The following is a 16,853-nucleotide window of genomic DNA, read 5'->3' on the forward strand; positions in this document are numbered from 1 at the left end:
AGGGTGGGGGAGGGGAGCGGGCAGGACCGCGGCTGAGCTGCTGCCGCCGCCGCAGCCGCCGCCGCAGCGAAGGGGCCATGTTGTGTGGTGTGTGGGGCGGGGGGGAGGAGGAGGAGGGAGTAAAGCCGAGAGAGGAGACGGGAGAGAGACACCACACACACACGGCACAAGATGGCCGGAGAGGCAGCAGCACCCCGAGCTGTCAGGCGCTCCGCCGCGGCCGCGGGGCCCGCCGGCCGGCAAGGAGCTGCGCCGGGCGGCCCGCTGGCCCGCGGGAGCGAGGCGGCAGCGGCTAAGGCGAGGCAGGGCGCGCGGTGGGGTCGGAGCCCCCGGCAGAGGCGCCCGGGGCGGCCGGGCCCGCGACGCCGAAAGCGCCGCTGCGGCAGCGGCCGCGGCCGCTCCCCGGGGCCCCGGCGGCTCGACCCGGCGCGGGCGGGAGGCTCGGGCGGGCGGCCCGGCGCGGGCGTCGCGCGCGGGCGACCAGGAGGTGCCGGCAGCCGCGCTCGGACCCGGTGAGTGGCTCCCCGGCTCCTTTTATTGTCCTTTGTCCTTGGGAGGAAAAGCAAAATGTCCTTGAGCGCGCGAGCAGGAGGGGGCGGCGGGCCGGGCCTCCCCGGGCGGCCCGACGGCGTCGCTCGCCGGCTCTCCGGGCGGGAAGCGCCGCGGGGCCCGGGCTGGGGGGCGCGCGGGCCCCGCCGCAGCCCCGCGGGGGGCGGGGGGCGGCCGGCGGCCGGGGCGGCCCCGGCGGGAGAGGGGCGGCGGCGGGCCCGCGGGCGGGAGCCGAGGGGGCCGCGCGGGGAGAGCCCCTTTCCGTCCGGGTGAGTTATTTTGGTCTTGGGGGTGGAAAAAAATCCCTTCCAGGTTCTCCGGCGGGGGAGCTTTTCCCCCTCTTTCCGGGGAGGTGGGAACTCATCTTCGCGGTCGAACCCCAAAGAACAATGGACGCCTGACGACGTTTAAACAAAAATAAAACTTGTTATTTTTTTCTTTTGGGTGTTGGCTTTTAACTCTTTCGAGGCCGATTTCGCAAACGGCTGCAGTGTTACCGACGGGAAGGTACTTGCTGCTGTTTAGAACCGTGATGACGTTCAGGTTGTCGTTTAAAAATGCGAGTTGCAGGGGTGCTGCTGGCATTTGAGAAATTACGGAGCCAAGTTCACTCTCTCGTCCGGGCTGTTTAATGGAAATCGAGTTTAATGACGGTGCGAGGCGATGACGTTTGATTCAGATAGTGTCTTTTTCCGCGTAATTACGCCAAGATTATTTGACATTCTGATGTGGGGATAATGGTGACATCGACTGTTTCGTACTTCTTAAGAGGTCCTGGGGAGCCGTTATCTGTAACTTATCACACCTGGATGCTAGAACGTACTTGGGTCAGTTCCTAGACTTTTCAAAGTTTAAGTTCATCGTTGTATTATTTCTAAAAATAATGTATGTTATCACCAGCCACGGTCGACAAAACTTTTACAAAGGAATATTGTGACACCAGATTTCTGAAGTTACTTTCTCGGAGTGTAAATATTGAAGTGGGACTGCTCTCGGTAAAGGGCGATGAAGAGGAGCCATATTTGTTGCATTTGTTGCATGCATAAAAATCTAGATATGCTTAAAACGGAACAGTATTTTACTAATATAAATTGGCTTCGAGAAGATTGGCAGAGCCCTCCGTATAGTCCACGGATTTAAAAAACTGTTTGAGAGGGAATTGAATGGTTTGAAGAACAAACCACAAGGCACAAACCTTTGTGTATTTTAGAATATATTTGTCTTCATTCTGCGGTAGCTGTTCTGTTGTAAAGGTGCAGATCTACGTAAAAAAAGTGCTGGGCAGGTTTACGAAGAGCTTAAAAAACCAAAGGTACTAAAGGTGTAATCGACCATATTTCTGAGGGTGTTTTTGTCAGTGAAATTGTTTTATTTTTCGAATAGCATTCATATAGTGCTACATGTTACATCAGTTGCGCATATCTGGATTTTCCAGAATCTGTTGTTTAAGTACCAATTCTGGTTTTTCAAATCAACATTTTTGAAATTTTTGAACACTGAAAGTGGTTTTAAATGAATATTCTGAATTTAGTTTTTCAGAATTCTTTTTGAATAGTGAAATGCAAAATAATTGCTAGCAGTTTAACCTCATAAGATCTTTTTACATGAGAAATGAGGGAAGGAAGAGACTGAGAATGTTCAAGACCCTGGTTTGAAATTGAATAAAGGTCATAGCTACTACATGTTTTAGACTTGCTTAAAAGACAAAGCTAATATCTCACTTGGTGAGATCAAATAACTTGTGGTTTAAAAATTTAAAGTAACCAGTGGCCATTTTAACTTCACTAATTTCTCCTGGAGGAGTTAATTTTTAATTGTTCATAATTCGTAAAAGGTATTACTAGGTGGTAAAGGAAATTTTGAGATGATTTCAGTCTTTAAAAATGGTAAACTTCCGTTTTGTATATTGCCTGGCATCAAAAGAAGAAAAATTAAAAACAAGGTCATAATCTTAAATCTGTCCAAAGATGTGAATGTTCTGCATTCCATTTTGATCTCAATTCCTTAATGTCTAGTGTTTGTCCATGCAACTAAAAGACGTGGAAAACAAAGACTGACAGTAAGATAAGAAATAACTGCAACTTTAAATGTACAGGTAGTGTGTCGATGAGCTGTCTCTTAAATTCATCCATAGATCGTCTTTGGAATATTTTCTCATTGTTTCATCACACTGAAACTTTGGCCAAGCAATGTTTAAAAATCAAAACATTGATATAATCTTCCTTTTTTTTTTAAAGGTAACTTACAAGATTAAAATTAAATTTGGTTGACGATGGTTCTGAACAAATACAGCTCCTTTATTTGAGGTAAGACTGGGTAAATTCTTATTACTTTAACATAAAAATAAGCTTATTAGGTCTTTATTTTGTTCTGTGATCATTTATATTTCTAGTAAGTAGTGAGTATGAATAAACTAAATATCTGAAATAATTTTACAAAGCCTTTAAGCCTTTTCATTGAATGAAAAGTATACGTGCATAGCCATTGTAATTTAATGTGCCTTTTGAATAGTTTAAAATACTGAAGGTTCTTTAAGCCTTTGTTTAATTTTGGGACTAAGAAAAGACTGATTATATTTTGAGGAAAACCGAAATACCAAAGATACAGTTTTTGTTTTTAGTTCTCTTATATACTGGGCAAACAGGTTTAATCTTCTAAATATTTAAAGAAATAAATTTATTAGAAAATTTGAGCTAGTTACTATTCATACTAATAGATTTTAGGCAAGAAGATTTTAAAAATCAGGCTTTGTGAGCATAGACTTTAGTTTTTGTTTCTTTTATATAATAAAAAGTTTTAAAACACTTATTCCTACTTGCTGTTGGTTGTTCCATCAATAAATTGTTTAGAATGTTGTTTTTTTTCCCCAAAAGGTATGCCATTTTGAAGACAGACCGTGGAGTTTTATCCTTGAGGACAAAGGAAATCTTTGCGAAAGTCTTATTTTATATAGCAAGTAAGTAAATATTTTTATCCAACATCTGAAATTTAATAGCTACCAACATGTGAGTAGGAAAATATCACTCAAGTTTGTCAGTGAAACATAAACTCTAGACTTTTTTTATCTCGAATAAAGGATGAGAAAAAGCCCATCAAATTCCTTTACCTTACGTCAAAGGACTTTTGTATTAGTATTTAAACAGTTGATAGATGTAATTTATATCAGAGTGGTAAGACACGCAGTATTTCCCAATAAAATGGTGCTTCAGGGTTATGGTTAAATTAGTAGTTGAGTCATCAGAACTATGTGTCTTTATATTCTGAAATGTACATTCTTCAGCCATTTTTTTTGATGATACACATCACGTTTTAGAAATGGCCTAGAATTTTGGATTTGCTGATCGTACAGTTCTTAAAAGAACTATATGTCAAAAACTAAATCGACACTCTCATATTCTAGATATTTTTTAATGGATTTAAATTATTCATTTTACCTGTTTTTAATGAGTTTGTTTTCAAAGGTACAAAAATGAGTTATCTTACAGGAAACTAGAATAATGCCTCTAAAGAGACCTCTGAGAATCTATGGCTTACTAATTGTTTTTAAAGCATAAAAGGAAGAAATAATTTTCAACATGTATACAGTACTTTGACATCTTAAAACCAGATACGTGAATGAAAAAATAGGTCCACTGATAATTTTCAGGAAATATCCTTTCTTCAAAAGTTAACACTGAATGTGGAAATTAATGTCAAGCCGCTATTATAAGGGATTTACCAGAGGAAATATGTAATACAATAAAAGATATCTTGGGAAATTTTAAGAATAGCCAAATAACCAGGTAATTAATATAAGGGCAAGTTTACCTTTGTCCTTGAAGTTTATGTGGAAAATCTTTTAACTGTTCGTGTTGGCTTATTCTGTTGATTCAAATAGGTGATAAAGGTAATATTTTTATTGCCTTTGCTTTAGCTTCATTTTTTGCTTTTCAGTCCTTTTGTTATTTGATCACATTTTGTGTTTATTATAGTGTGCAAAAGAAAACTAAATGTTAGACCTTTAACTGTGGTGTTTTAAAGATATAACATATACAAAAAAGTCAAAACATCTTTCATCCTAAGCTTCTTCAACACAAATGGGAAGGTTAGGGCTTACTCTATGCAAATGATAGGATATTAGATTGGTATTCAGCTGTGATTGGATACTGATAAAAATTGAGAGTTGGGCCTCTTAAGACACAAACATATATAAAGAGTAATGTAAATTTAAGTATATGTCGGCAATAAATTTATAATGGCCTACCAAAGATGTAATTTGACCCATAAAATAAAAAGTGAATGGTTGAAGAAGGTTAGGAATGTTAAATGAAGATTTTTATCCTTTTCACTCCAGTATCACTAATTAGAAAGAAAACCTAAATGATATAATAACTTCTAAATTAATCCGCAGTCAAATGGAGTACAGCTTTCCTTTTATCACCAACAAGATAAAGGATTATAAATCACATTTTAAGATGGTCTTACATATACTTTGACCTTCATGATAGTGCTTATTATATTCAGTGTTTTGATACTTGCTGCTTGAGCCAAATTGTAAAATGGGCCGTGGTTTTCATGGATAAAAGTAATGGACCCATGAGGGCAATATAAACATAGATAACTATTTTAAATTGCTGTATTCCATAAGTAAATTATTATTTAGTTTATTCCTATTTTCTGCTTAAGAACCAAAGTGATAAATACTAAAATACTTGTTTTTAGCATTTTAAACTAATTCTTGAATCATAAAAATCACATGAACAAGTTGGTGATGGGGTTGCATTGCATTTGTCATGATAATAACTGTTTAACAAATTAACCCGAAGTTCTATGGAAAGGAAAGAAGCCATGCCCATAGTTAATCACAAGATTTTCATGAACCATGATGTGATACTTAGAGGCTGGATTATGTGAAATACATAATTTTGAATATAAATTTTCTTTCACGTTTAGTTTACTATTCACAGTTTCTTGATTATTTAAAAATCTGGACTGTGGACAACCAATTAATTTACTTTTTCTCCTCTGAGATTTTATTCTTTGTTGAGGGGCATAGGGGAAAAAGATAATTTGAGGACATCTTCATCTTCTGCATTAATGAGAGGTGTATGGTAGAGTGGAAAATATAACTGTGATTCAGCAACCAGGAGACCCAGCCTCTAATGTAAATTAGCCCTGTAATCTTGACATTTTAGTCACTGTACCTAGTCTCCTAATTTGTATAAAATATTTGTGGAGTTTCCAATCTCTTAAGATAACTTTTAGCTCTTAAATTGTGCAATAAAAATAATGGTAAGGAGTGTCTAATTCTCTTGTACAAACTGGAGAATAGTTTTTGTAATTTTTGCATTGCAAATTATGTTATTTTTGTGGTGACATGAGACCTGGGCGATGGTGTACCTGACTTTCTTAATTTTAGGCATTCCAAATATTAATAAGTAATACAAATGCAGCCATACTGGAAAGTTGATCTTAAAAAGCAGTTAGTGTGAAATTGTCTTTAAGCAATTAAGATTTAGAATGATACAATAAAAGTATTGTTTGGATTTTTTCAGAAAGTTATTGAATATATTTACAGTTTAGTGTATTTCATGGAACATTTGCCGTTGACCATCGGGATATAAATGGGGATTTATAGTTCACATACCTGACATAATCTATTTAATTTCCTTTAAGAAATGTCTGTATTCAATGATAAATATCCTCATTTTACCAACCACCTTCCTCTTCCAGATTGAGTGGTTCAGTACAAACTTTTAATTTTCAAATTGGCTGTTATTTCTGAATGTAATTAACCTTTATAGTTTAAATTCAAGGATATTCTGAACTTTATAAATAAAAGCTATGGGACTTGATTGTTTACATATCGTTCAAGTAGCATGTTTCCTACAACAATTTGATAAACTTTTGATTTAAACATTGTGTAAAGCTGGATAGTTCTGTGTTTTGGAAAACAATCATTTGCTTTTTGAAACATTTATTTGAAATTCAGTATTTCTCAAGCAATTATACCCTTAATGTGTACTATGTAGTAATCATCATTTTAATTTAGATTATCAAGCTAGACATTTTGCTTTAATGGTTTGTGAGTTGTCTTGTGGCGAAGATTTCTTATTAATGTTAATGACTATCACTACCTTATTTTTGTGGGAGATTTCTTATATTTATTTTACACTGCTCTCAGGTTTTATTCTTAATTTAAATGTAAAAATTGTTTTAAGGGTTTTAAAAAGTGACAGAATTAAATATCCCAAGAAAAGTACAAACGGGAATAATGATAATATGAACAGGACTTGACTAAAGCTGTCCTTACCTTTGATTATAAAAGGACCAGCAATCAAAATGGTTATTTATGTTATACCTGTACTTTCATATTAAATGAGAATCCACAATACTGCAAAATGTTAAAGATAGGTGGGAATATGAGCAAAATCATCAACTTTTGTAGTCTCCCTAAGCTGAACTTGGTTTCTCCTCCTTCAAAGGAAAGCAAAGTACTGCTTTGTCACTTTTTGGGCAGGAGGTTGTATTGTAGGTTACATTGGTGTTGCTGATTTTTGTGGTGGTGTGAATGAGAGCTAAGTCCTCTTCAGGTTTTGGTGGCACCTCCTTGGACTGGTAGGGAGCTTTTTTATAAGCACGTGATCAGACCAATATGATGGATTTCCCTCAGATATTTCTTTCACCAATATTCCCTAAGTCAGCTCCACCCTTCTCTTAGGTTAAATCAATTTATTTTACTTGGTTGATTTAAGGTTTGTCTTTGTTCACAAATTCTCTTCCTTATAAGGTCAGATTAAATTTGGAAGCTTAAACATAATACAATGTTGCTGGTAAAATTCTTCGTTTGTTAACTTGTTGGAAGGATATTTTAGCACCTTACTCTTAAAGGTAATTTTGAAGCAGATCTTTACTATATTTCTTGATTAGTCAAAACGACTAAGGGGATTTAGATTTGGTAAGAGAATCAGGAACTTATTTTATAATTTGAAAATTTGAAACCTTAGTCATTTGGGAAAAGCATTTGGGTAGCTTAGTTTTAACTTGAATCCTAAACTATTCTATTACTCTCTAAAAATCCTTAAATTGCTATACTTTAATATTGAACTTTAAACAGAGCTTTTTGGTAGTTCTACATGTTACTGTGATTATTATAATCATACTTCAAAGCAGGAGTGACTGAAAAAAGTGTATACCTGTGTTCTGAAGGTATTTGAGACTTGGGGAAACATCATCTTCCATGTTTAGTTTATAAGGTATTTCAGTCTAACGAGTGAAAAGTGTGGATATGATGTTTTCATTACCAAGTACCTATTTTAGAAAGGGTTAGTGGTGGTTGAGTTGAGTAAGTCAGTTCAATTAGTAAAAAAGTTTGAAATTGTGCCTACAGTTTTCTTTCTAATACTTTATCTTAGAATAATGTTGGTTAAAGTACATGATAATGTGAAATAATAGGCAATATTAAGGAGTGAGAAACATGGCATTGCAGGTGGGTAATTGAAGTTTTCTTTTAGAAGTCTTGAGAGTAGATTAGATGAAAGACCAGACGATAAAAAAGTTCTGTACTGTGAAGGAGTAATGTTTCTTGTTAAACAACTAGTTCTCAATGCTGTCTGCCCATTAGACCGACTTAGGAGCCCAGATTTTTACCTATTCTCTTGGAGCTCTTGGGGACTGAGACTTAGGCACGTGAAAGTAACTTATTCTACAGATGAGCCCCCTACATTTGTACAGCCAAATTTAAGATCCTCTGGGTTAGAATTGTTTATTTTTTGCTTGGACTACATTGTTCATAAATACACATACATGTTAGTCTTCTGGTGAGTGATCCTTACAAGATGTTGAAGTTTCCGAATAAATCATGGCATTTTGATAGTCTATTTTTGTCTTTTTCTGTGTATAAAATTATATTCTTTCTGTTTTCTCCAGAAATGTGAATCCTGAGAATGAATTCTGTAAAGGTCCTGTACAACGTAATAGATGTTGGTGGAAGCATTTAGTAAGTTTTATTCAATTTACATGTTTAATCTGTTTTTTTACCTTTAAATATGAGTTTGGAAGTCTTGAGTGAGTCAGTTATAAAAATATAAAGGGATTTAGTGAAACTCAAAGCAGTACAAAAATAAATAATCAACGTGGTTAGATGTGTGTAAAGTTTATTATTAAAATTTGCTTATTAATTTACTCCAACCTATTATTATTTTCTACTGTCTCCATTTAAACTCAGGCAAAGTTAAAATGCAAAAAGAGACTCACATTTGAACGTGCTTCTAACACTACCCTAGATTTGGGTGTCGGTAAACTCACCCCTATTTTTGTTAATAAAGTTTTATTGGAACACAGGTATGCTCTTTCATTTACACGTTGTCTGTGTCTGCTTTCCCATTCAGCTGCAGAGTTGAGAGTAGTTGTAGCTAATGGCCACGAACTCTAAGATAATTTACTGTCTCGTCCTATAAGGAAAGCTTGCTTGCTCTTGTCCTAGATCCATCCCTTTTGTCAACTGTACCCTACCTGTGTAGAACTCAGAAGAAGCCCTTGGGTTCTCTTTTGGTAATAGAACATACTTTTTAATGCATCTCAATGTAGTAATTCTAATAAGTAATTCTGAACTTTCCTTGAGCTCGAAAGCTCAACAAAAAGTTCTTTTCATGCTAGGATTATGCTTAGGTATTAGAAGACTTGGTTACTACTACCATGGATTAATTTTTCCAACTCCCAAGCTTAGAAATAGTGGGAAAAGAGTTAGTGGTAAGGCTGTATACATGAATTTGGATGCATTCTCAAAAGGATTTATTTATTATTGACAGACCTTTTTAGGTATGATATTTACATACTAGCAGTTTCATAGGAATCATTATTTTTGAATCACATTTGGAAATCCGGATTCTTTATGATTTTTGCTTCGAATTACTACTTCAACTTCCATTGTGTTAAGTGGCTACTAAGGCTTGCAGAATAGTGAAATTCATTTTTGTTTTTTGATGGAGGATGGTGAGGGCAGAGATGAAACTTGTGACCTCATGTCTTACCGTATTTTACAGAGATTAATTGCCTGGCACATAGTGGATGCTCAATAAATACTTGTTGATTTATTGTATATAGTTTCTATGAAACATTATTTATCAACTAGTGTTTTGGGTCTAACTGAAAAACAATGAAATTCGTTATTAAAACAAGTTTTAATGCTTTAAATATTAATTTTTAGGTATGCTAGAAAGCTAAAACTTTGACTCAGTAAAAATTAAAAATGACAAGAAACTACAACTGTCAATGTCTTAACATGCATTTGTCAAGTTTTAACTAATAAAGACAATGGGGAAGATTTGATTTGATTATAAAATCTTAAATGACTCTTTTTCGTAGTTATCATAATTGATCTTATTTTCTTACTGATCAATAGCTGGCTGGTCTTTTTCAAATCATTTTGTAGTTTTTGTGCTCATCTTATTTAGGACCCATACGTATTAATATATTGTAATCCTGTTGAAGATTAAAGCTATTTTTGGTAATAAGACAAAATATGTGAATTCACTATTAAATGCTTTCAAATTTAACGACCAGTACAAAGAAGATTGAAATCAAGTCATAAGCACCAAGAATCTTAATTACATGACGGGAAGGATCAATTTCTGCTCCTGATTTTGATTTTGTACCCATTTTCCCTTTGGTTTTGCAATAAGTACTTGAGTTTTCAAATAATATGAATTACATTAATTTAATAAATTATAGCATTATTAAAGCCATCTACTTTTAAAAGTAAGGATCATTTATCATTTCTTTTTTCTTGTACTCTTCCTTGTCCCCCACATTTCTTCTTGGTATTAAAAATAGGAGTTTGCTTGGAAGGTGGAGGTAAGGAGATTGCTTATTTTAGAGTCCCTCTTAAACCCAATCCAGTAATGAATTACTTGCTTGCATTCACCTACAACTTATTTTACTATGTCCTAGTATTTTTGGGATACATTTACTGAACTAAAATTTAAAGAGAAGACCCCCTTGCTCAATTTTATATTCTTAATTTCCGGATCTGTAATATCTGGGGGTTTTAAGAGGTAGTAGTTATTATAACCTTCCTAGCATAGAAGCCTTTACCTTTGCTTGTGGTGATTGTTATTTTAGTACAAGCAATTTTCCTTACAAAGGAGGTATAAATGAGAGACTGTCATAGAAGAAAAATTCTCCTAACTTTTCCTAGTATGAGCTTGAAGCTTATGTGAAATACACAGAAGATCTAGATCTGTGTGATGATGGAATTCTAGATCAAACCATCATATCTCTTCAGTAGTTCACAAATTGCTGAATGATGTGGAGTAGTAGGGCTTTCATATGTAAATCCTGCCCAGTTTTTCTGTAGTGATCTTACTTTACTGAAAGATTAAATTCTCTTTTTAAAGCAGAAAGTGTTTTGTCTTTAAATAATTGACCCCAAGATCCTATGGATTCTTCAGAAATAGCATTACTGTTGGAATATAAATTATTTTGATTCAGTAAGGTCAGTCTGTAGGTCCCCAAGTACCTTGGTTGTTGTGGTGTATCAGAATAATAGCTAACATTTGTTGAGGTCTTTCTATATGCCAGGTAATTTAAAAGCTGTAAATGTCCTATCTCATTTAATCCTCACTACTGCCACATGAGGTAGGTACTATTACTATTTCTATTTTACAGATGAAGAACTGGATTTTGTTACCAAAAAAATTTCCAGGCGCTCAGAACTCATGCCTGCTTTCTTTTTCACTTTTTAACATAACTTTGCTTACTTGCAAATTGAACTTTTGTAAGAATTTGTAATTCCATGAAAATAAATGGCTTACACCCAAGTCCCTCATCATTCTTTTAGGTTCTTTGATGCTTGTGAGCACTTTCGCTTATTAACAAAATTTTCACCACAGGCTTTTGGATGGCTTTGCAGGAATGTAGATTGATCATGGCTTTTTAATGTCGTAAAAGTTGTCTGCTTTCTCTTGTACCATTCTTTTTCTTCATTCCTTCTTTTTTAAACCATCTTAAATATATGTGATAGCATGACCAATACGCTAGTATTTTCTGACCTCTGTATTTGTCACATAAACTAGAGCATTTTATTGAGTAATTTTGGAATGATTTTAATATCATTAGGTTTTCTTTTGAAAAAATGTTTTTCAACGATGGTTTTACACGGAAATTTTATATAATGTCCTGGATAAATTTTACTACTTGTCCTGTGGCAGAAGAATATAGAAGCATTGAGTTTATCATTTAAGGTAATAAGTTGAATAAATTCAACCTATAGCCATTGAAATGATTGTAACTTGGTGTCAGTTCATTGTTCACCATGATAGTATTTACATCCCCAACTTCATTTAGAGCTTTATCTTGCATTGTAGCGGTAGAGATTGGGGAAAAATTGACTTATAATTCACTCTGCAAGAGGAATGATGGTATTTTTATTTTTATACTTTTGTGTAGAAGTATATGTCCCTTCATTTTAAGGAATGAACAATTCAAATGGGAGATATTTTACTGACATATGAATGAATGAGTTATTTAATTCTCCTTTTAGGCTGGAAGAGAAATTGGCAGAATATATTAAGGAGAAATATCTTGCATTTGATGTTTATTACTGATGTTGTGACACTCATTTTCAGTCTTTTTTAAATATGAGTGGCAATGTCTCTTGATTAACCAAATAGTTTATTAAGTAGATTTTTGTATTGTATATGGTAGACAATAAATCCTAATTATGGTTTTAGGAGACACGAGGTATTAGCTATGTAATGAGCAAAAATGCCTTTATATTTAATAATCTCCTAGCAGTCACCCAGACTTTATCTTGACAAATTTAGTGTGAGAGCTGCAAAGTTTATAGAGAAGACTGGGGTTAAAACTTAGCTTTGCAATTATGTTTGATCATGACAAATCAAGATCATTTAGTTAATGGTAATATCTCCTGGCTTCCCACTTATCCCTTTAGTTCAAATTATTTAGGTAATGGATTTGTTGTTCTTTAAGGAACATTTGATGTTTTGGGAATGGGAGTATTTTATTTGTATTTAATTTGAAATCTGATAGCATTTTATCAGATTTGGCAAATATCAAATAACCCAGGCAGATATTTTGCATTTTTGATCACTTTTTTCCTAGTGGCTACATGTTACTTGCATTTTCAGAAATGTAGCCAGAGATGGTGGCATCTGTATTGGCCGTTTGTGTTATCTAAACAAAATTAACATCTGTTGGACTGGAAATCTATGCTGTGATCTACTGCTTTGGTTTTTTTTTTTTATCCCTTAAGATTCTTTTCCATAATTAGTTTTATTTGAAGAAGCTTGGAAAGTTTTCTGCATTGAGATTTAGAACCCATAGTGTTGCTGTGATTTAGCTTTCCAGGATCTTTGAATTTGAATTTTTGTTTTTACTTCTCGTGTAGACAGTATAACAACATTACATTTAACTATTAAAAATTTGACTCTTCACTGCCACTTTTTTATGGTTACATATGTATCTGTGACAGTAGAAGAACTTTGTTGCTTGAGTGCAGTCTCTCTATGCTTCTCTCCTTGAGAAGTTGTGTGTGCAGTGCATACAACTTTAATACAGTTACATAGTTTAAAGCTGTTACAGAATTAATGCTTTGTGTATGGTAAGAGTATCTTCAAGGTGGGTGGATGTTCTCTGTTTGAAGGAATAAGATTATTGGTATTCCAACAGCGTTTTTTTCTTTTAATGTTTTCATCAAGCACCCAGTCAGCTTGAAGAGTCTCAAATGGACCCTACTACTGAGAAATCAAGATGGCAGTCCACTATGGGGAATTGAGGAAAATGGATTAATACAAGAGTGCTGTGATAATATACAACCAAGACAGGGTTCTTTTAACATGGATTTCATGACATGAATGAAGATATAGGTTTCTTACCCAACACAATGGACAGTGGATTTGACTTTCTAAAGACTTTTTGTATCATTAAAACAAGTACATTTTTGACATTTGGAGAAGAAAGATGGCACGTTAACACAGATGATAGTTTGTATGCCTGGAACTTTTTGCAGTTTGATTTGTATGAGTATGACCTTGTGGAATGTTAACTTTAATAAAATTTCTAACGCTTTAAAATTTCTCAGTTTGGGCTTTTTTTTTTTTAAGCTGAAGTTTCATTAAATGTTCGGTTATCGCCCTAAATAACACTTTGACCTTTACAGTTTCCCAGCAGTAAAGTGTACTGAATAAAGCTGGTAAAATGGAAATGGTGTGCTGGAAAATGTTTTACTTGGTTGATTTAGATTTGCCTTTTTTCACAAAGTTGTGGAAACTTATTTGTGTTTTAAGAGATGGTTGTTTGGTTGAAATGTATTTTGTGCTTTCTTAAAACCTCTTCAAAATAACCAATGGGTAATAATAGAACCTTTAATTTGCCATGAGATTTTAATGAACTTTTAAAACAAAATGCCTTTGTCTCAAAATTCAGGATGAGTGATACTGTATTTTTCTGAGTTACTTTGTGTTGATGGAAAAGGTTCCTTTTACCTATGTTTTTTAATATTATAAATAAAACATCTGGCAATAGAATATTCATCTGAACATTGAAACTGATGCCTCCTATTGTCTTAATAGTTAATATTGGGGGAGAGGTGTTGCATTTATAGGAAACTGTCCTTAGGGTATTCATAAAAGGTCTTAAAATTTTGGTGGCAATAATATCTGTAATACATTTTGTGTAAGTATGAAATAGGATTGTTATCTTGTATTATTAGTCTGTACATTTAGGAATTTAGAATAAATCACAACATGTCAAATTATTATAGTGTTGTAGATGAATAGTGCAGTTTCATTTATTGATGATCAACAAATACCAGTTTTAGTAACCATTTTAAGTTGTGGTGGGCTTCATGTTGATAGACCAAATGAATTGTTGATATTTTCCCATTATACAGAAAACAAAGAATAGCTTTAATTTTTGTTGGTTAGAATAGTTAATCTTACTGTGTTTGTGGTTAATGGCAAATACCATGGCACCCACAATCATGATCAGTACCTGTGCAGCATTTGTTCTCATGACTGAGGTGGTTGGTCTATATAAATGAAATGCGGAATTTTGGGTTTTTGGTACAAAATTATCTGTTGTAGAAAGTACAGAATTGAAAGTGAGTTTTGATTATGGATTTTGCATTTACCTAGATGCAACACTGTTGATTTTGTTGGGTATGAATCTGAAATGGATTTCTTCAGTGAGGGAAGGACATTGTTCTGGCAGATTGTAATGTTGAGTAAGGAAAGTTGATAATGGTTCTTTTTGGACGTGTGAATGATTTCTTGGGGTGTTTGTTGAGAGAAAGTATTGAATAATTTGTTTTTGGCATTAGTAATAATTTTGTTTCCATAGATCTCATGGTTTTGATATTTAGAAGAATTTGCCTGTGACATTACTTTGATAAGTTGCCGTCAGATATGACCAATTGTTATTAATTTACCATTGTTGAAATGGGTATATACTTAGAATGTGACTTGAAATACGAGGGAAGAGTTGGGATCTATGTGTTGTGTTGGTTTTGGAGGTGGAGTTTCTTGGGTTCATTATTTAAAGGTGGCCATGATGGTTCCATACTCTTGAATTTAAGAACTTGGTTTCGCCTGAATCAGTGTGTGAACTAAATATATTGTGGTTATGAGAATTTTGGGTGGTAAAGTTTGCAAGGTTATATAATGGGTTAAAGAATTTTTGAAAGTAAAAGGAAATTGAGATTCTTGAAGAAAAACCAGTTGCATTAATTTTTGCTCTAATGCAACTGAACACTAGGGAGGCGCTCTTGAGTTATACCCCTTTCTTCCATTTGGGATGGAAAATTCCCCCTTAAACTTTGCCTTTAGATAATGTTTTGGCTTCATAAAGAAGGCAAGACTTGAATTTAACTTATAAAATTGAGGTTTTGCTTTTATTTGGAAACCATTTTACCCCTGGGGGGGTTAATTTTTTAAAAGATTAGTACTTAAGATGAGCTTTATATTCTCTAAGAATTATCCCTCTTTCAAAATGGCTTGATAAAACACCACTTCCTGTCCAGAGAGGAAGTTATTTTAGCTCAAGGACTGAAATATTTAGCAGATCTTTAGACAAAAGGAACAAATTACATTTCTCTCTGGCTTAAAAAGGGTGCTTGAGCCAGAGGGGGTTAAGAAACCCTCCCCCCTCCCCCTGATGGGGTGGTCTGGAGGGGCAGGGAGGTGTGGGGGTGGGGGTCCTCAGGCTCCCTGGGATGGAGGATCTTTTTTTTTTTTTTTTGGTGGAGATGAAGGGGTGGGTCTATGGTACATCACCTGAGTTGTGGGGTAAATGTAGAGAGTGTCAATCAAAGGCAGAGCTCTCAGAGCTGGGAAGGAGGCTCTAGATGGCGGCTGTGCCTTAGAGAGAGCGCGCTCTGCTCCCTGCCTTCGCCTCACTTTACGCAACTTTCCCTAACTTTCGGGCAGCCTCAGGGGGCCCCCGCAGCCCCCTGCCTCTCCTAGTGACTTACTGGGGTCGATTCGAACCTTTTTTAGGGAGAAAAGCAGCTTTTAGGAGCTTTCTTTTCGTGCCTTGTTGGAAAGAAGCAGCCGTACTGAGAGCCCAGGTCGTTGTTTTTTCCAGCTTAGAAGCCATGGCGCACCTCCATTTTTGTGCGCTCTCCTAATGAGGTTTTTTTTCTTCCGGACTCGTTTTAGTATTAATTGTTGCTTTATTTTTTTTGACCAGTTAACATATTTGAGGATTATTTTATTTATTTTTCGTTTTTTAACGGAGAATTTTGTTTTTATTTTTAATTATTTGGGATCTGATATTTTTCTACTAGTAGATAGGACTCTTGCTTTGGACCTACTACATGGATCAGGTAAGTTCATGATCATTAGTGATAATTTTAGGGATTTATATGTTTAAGCTTGTTTTATTTTCTGTAAATATGAGAAATTCCTGGATGACGCAATAAGATACAGAGATTGTTATTTGTATCCAGTGTGTTACTTTGAGAAACTTTCCTTATTGATAGTGATGATTCCCCGTTTGGTTTATCCTGTTTTTTTTTTTTAAGGAAAAAATAGAAATATTTTGTTTTTTGGTGTTTACCGCTGTTGTATTATAACAATATCGTTACATTGTCAGGACTTTGTTCCTGATAATAAAAACCATCGATAGAAGCTGGGACCTTACCTTTCTTTCAACTTTTGACAGTAAATACCTGGGCACAGGACTTCAAAGCAAACACAGATTCCCCCTCCCCCTTAATATTTAAGAATTAAAAGATGATGAGAAATAAGGACAAAAGCCAAGAGGAGGACAGTTCGCTACACAGCAATGCATCGAGGTATGAGCTA

General features: G+C 35.5%; 2 protein-coding genes across 8 annotated transcripts in view; both read left to right on the forward strand.

The window, feature by feature from the left end:
* Positions 1 to 92: 92 nt before the first annotated feature.
* Positions 93 to 13,622, forward strand: LOC138924130 (cuticle collagen 2-like). 4 transcript variants are annotated; one of them, XM_070267345.1, is made up of 5 exons: positions 93 to 512; positions 2,787 to 2,855; positions 3,423 to 3,505; positions 8,458 to 8,527; positions 13,248 to 13,622. In XM_070267345.1, the coding sequence occupies exons 1-2, from the start codon at positions 172 to 174 to the stop codon at positions 2,788 to 2,790; spliced, it is 345 nt and encodes a 114-aa protein (XP_070123446.1). In that variant the 5' UTR covers positions 93 to 171; the 3' UTR covers positions 2,791 to 2,855; positions 3,423 to 3,505; positions 8,458 to 8,527; positions 13,248 to 13,622. The 4 variants fall into 4 exon arrangements, 1 of the variants encoding a protein (XP_070123446.1); XR_011438832.1 differs by lacking the exon at positions 93 to 512 and adding an exon at positions 714 to 818; XR_011438838.1 differs by lacking the exon at positions 93 to 512 and adding an exon at positions 826 to 1,861.
* Positions 13,623 to 15,619: 1,997 nt separating this feature from the next.
* The window catches only part of CHD2 (chromodomain helicase DNA binding protein 2), a 112,530-nt gene continuing 111,296 nt past the window's right edge, over positions 15,620 to 16,853 (forward strand). The window contains exons 1-2 of one of the 4 annotated variants that reach the window (XM_070267280.1): positions 15,620 to 16,372; positions 16,711 to 16,843. In XM_070267280.1, the coding sequence (XP_070123381.1) occupies positions 16,782 to 16,843 (62 nt within the window). In that variant the 5' untranslated portion in view covers positions 15,620 to 16,372; positions 16,711 to 16,781. The remainder of the gene's footprint in view (positions 16,373 to 16,710; positions 16,844 to 16,853) is intronic. The other 3 variants (XM_005602813.4, XM_023650829.2, XM_070267318.1) reach the window with 3 other exon arrangements.

This window comes from Equus caballus, chromosome 1 (assembly GCF_041296265.1).
Source record: "Equus caballus isolate H_3958 breed thoroughbred chromosome 1, TB-T2T, whole genome shotgun sequence".
NCBI lineage: Eukaryota > Metazoa > Chordata > Mammalia > Perissodactyla > Equidae > Equus > Equus caballus.

Coding starts and splice junctions, on each gene's coding strand:
- LOC138924130 (XM_070267345.1), top strand. CDS start 172: ATGGCCGGAGAGGCAGCAGCACCCCGAGCTGTCAGGCGCTCCGCCGCG.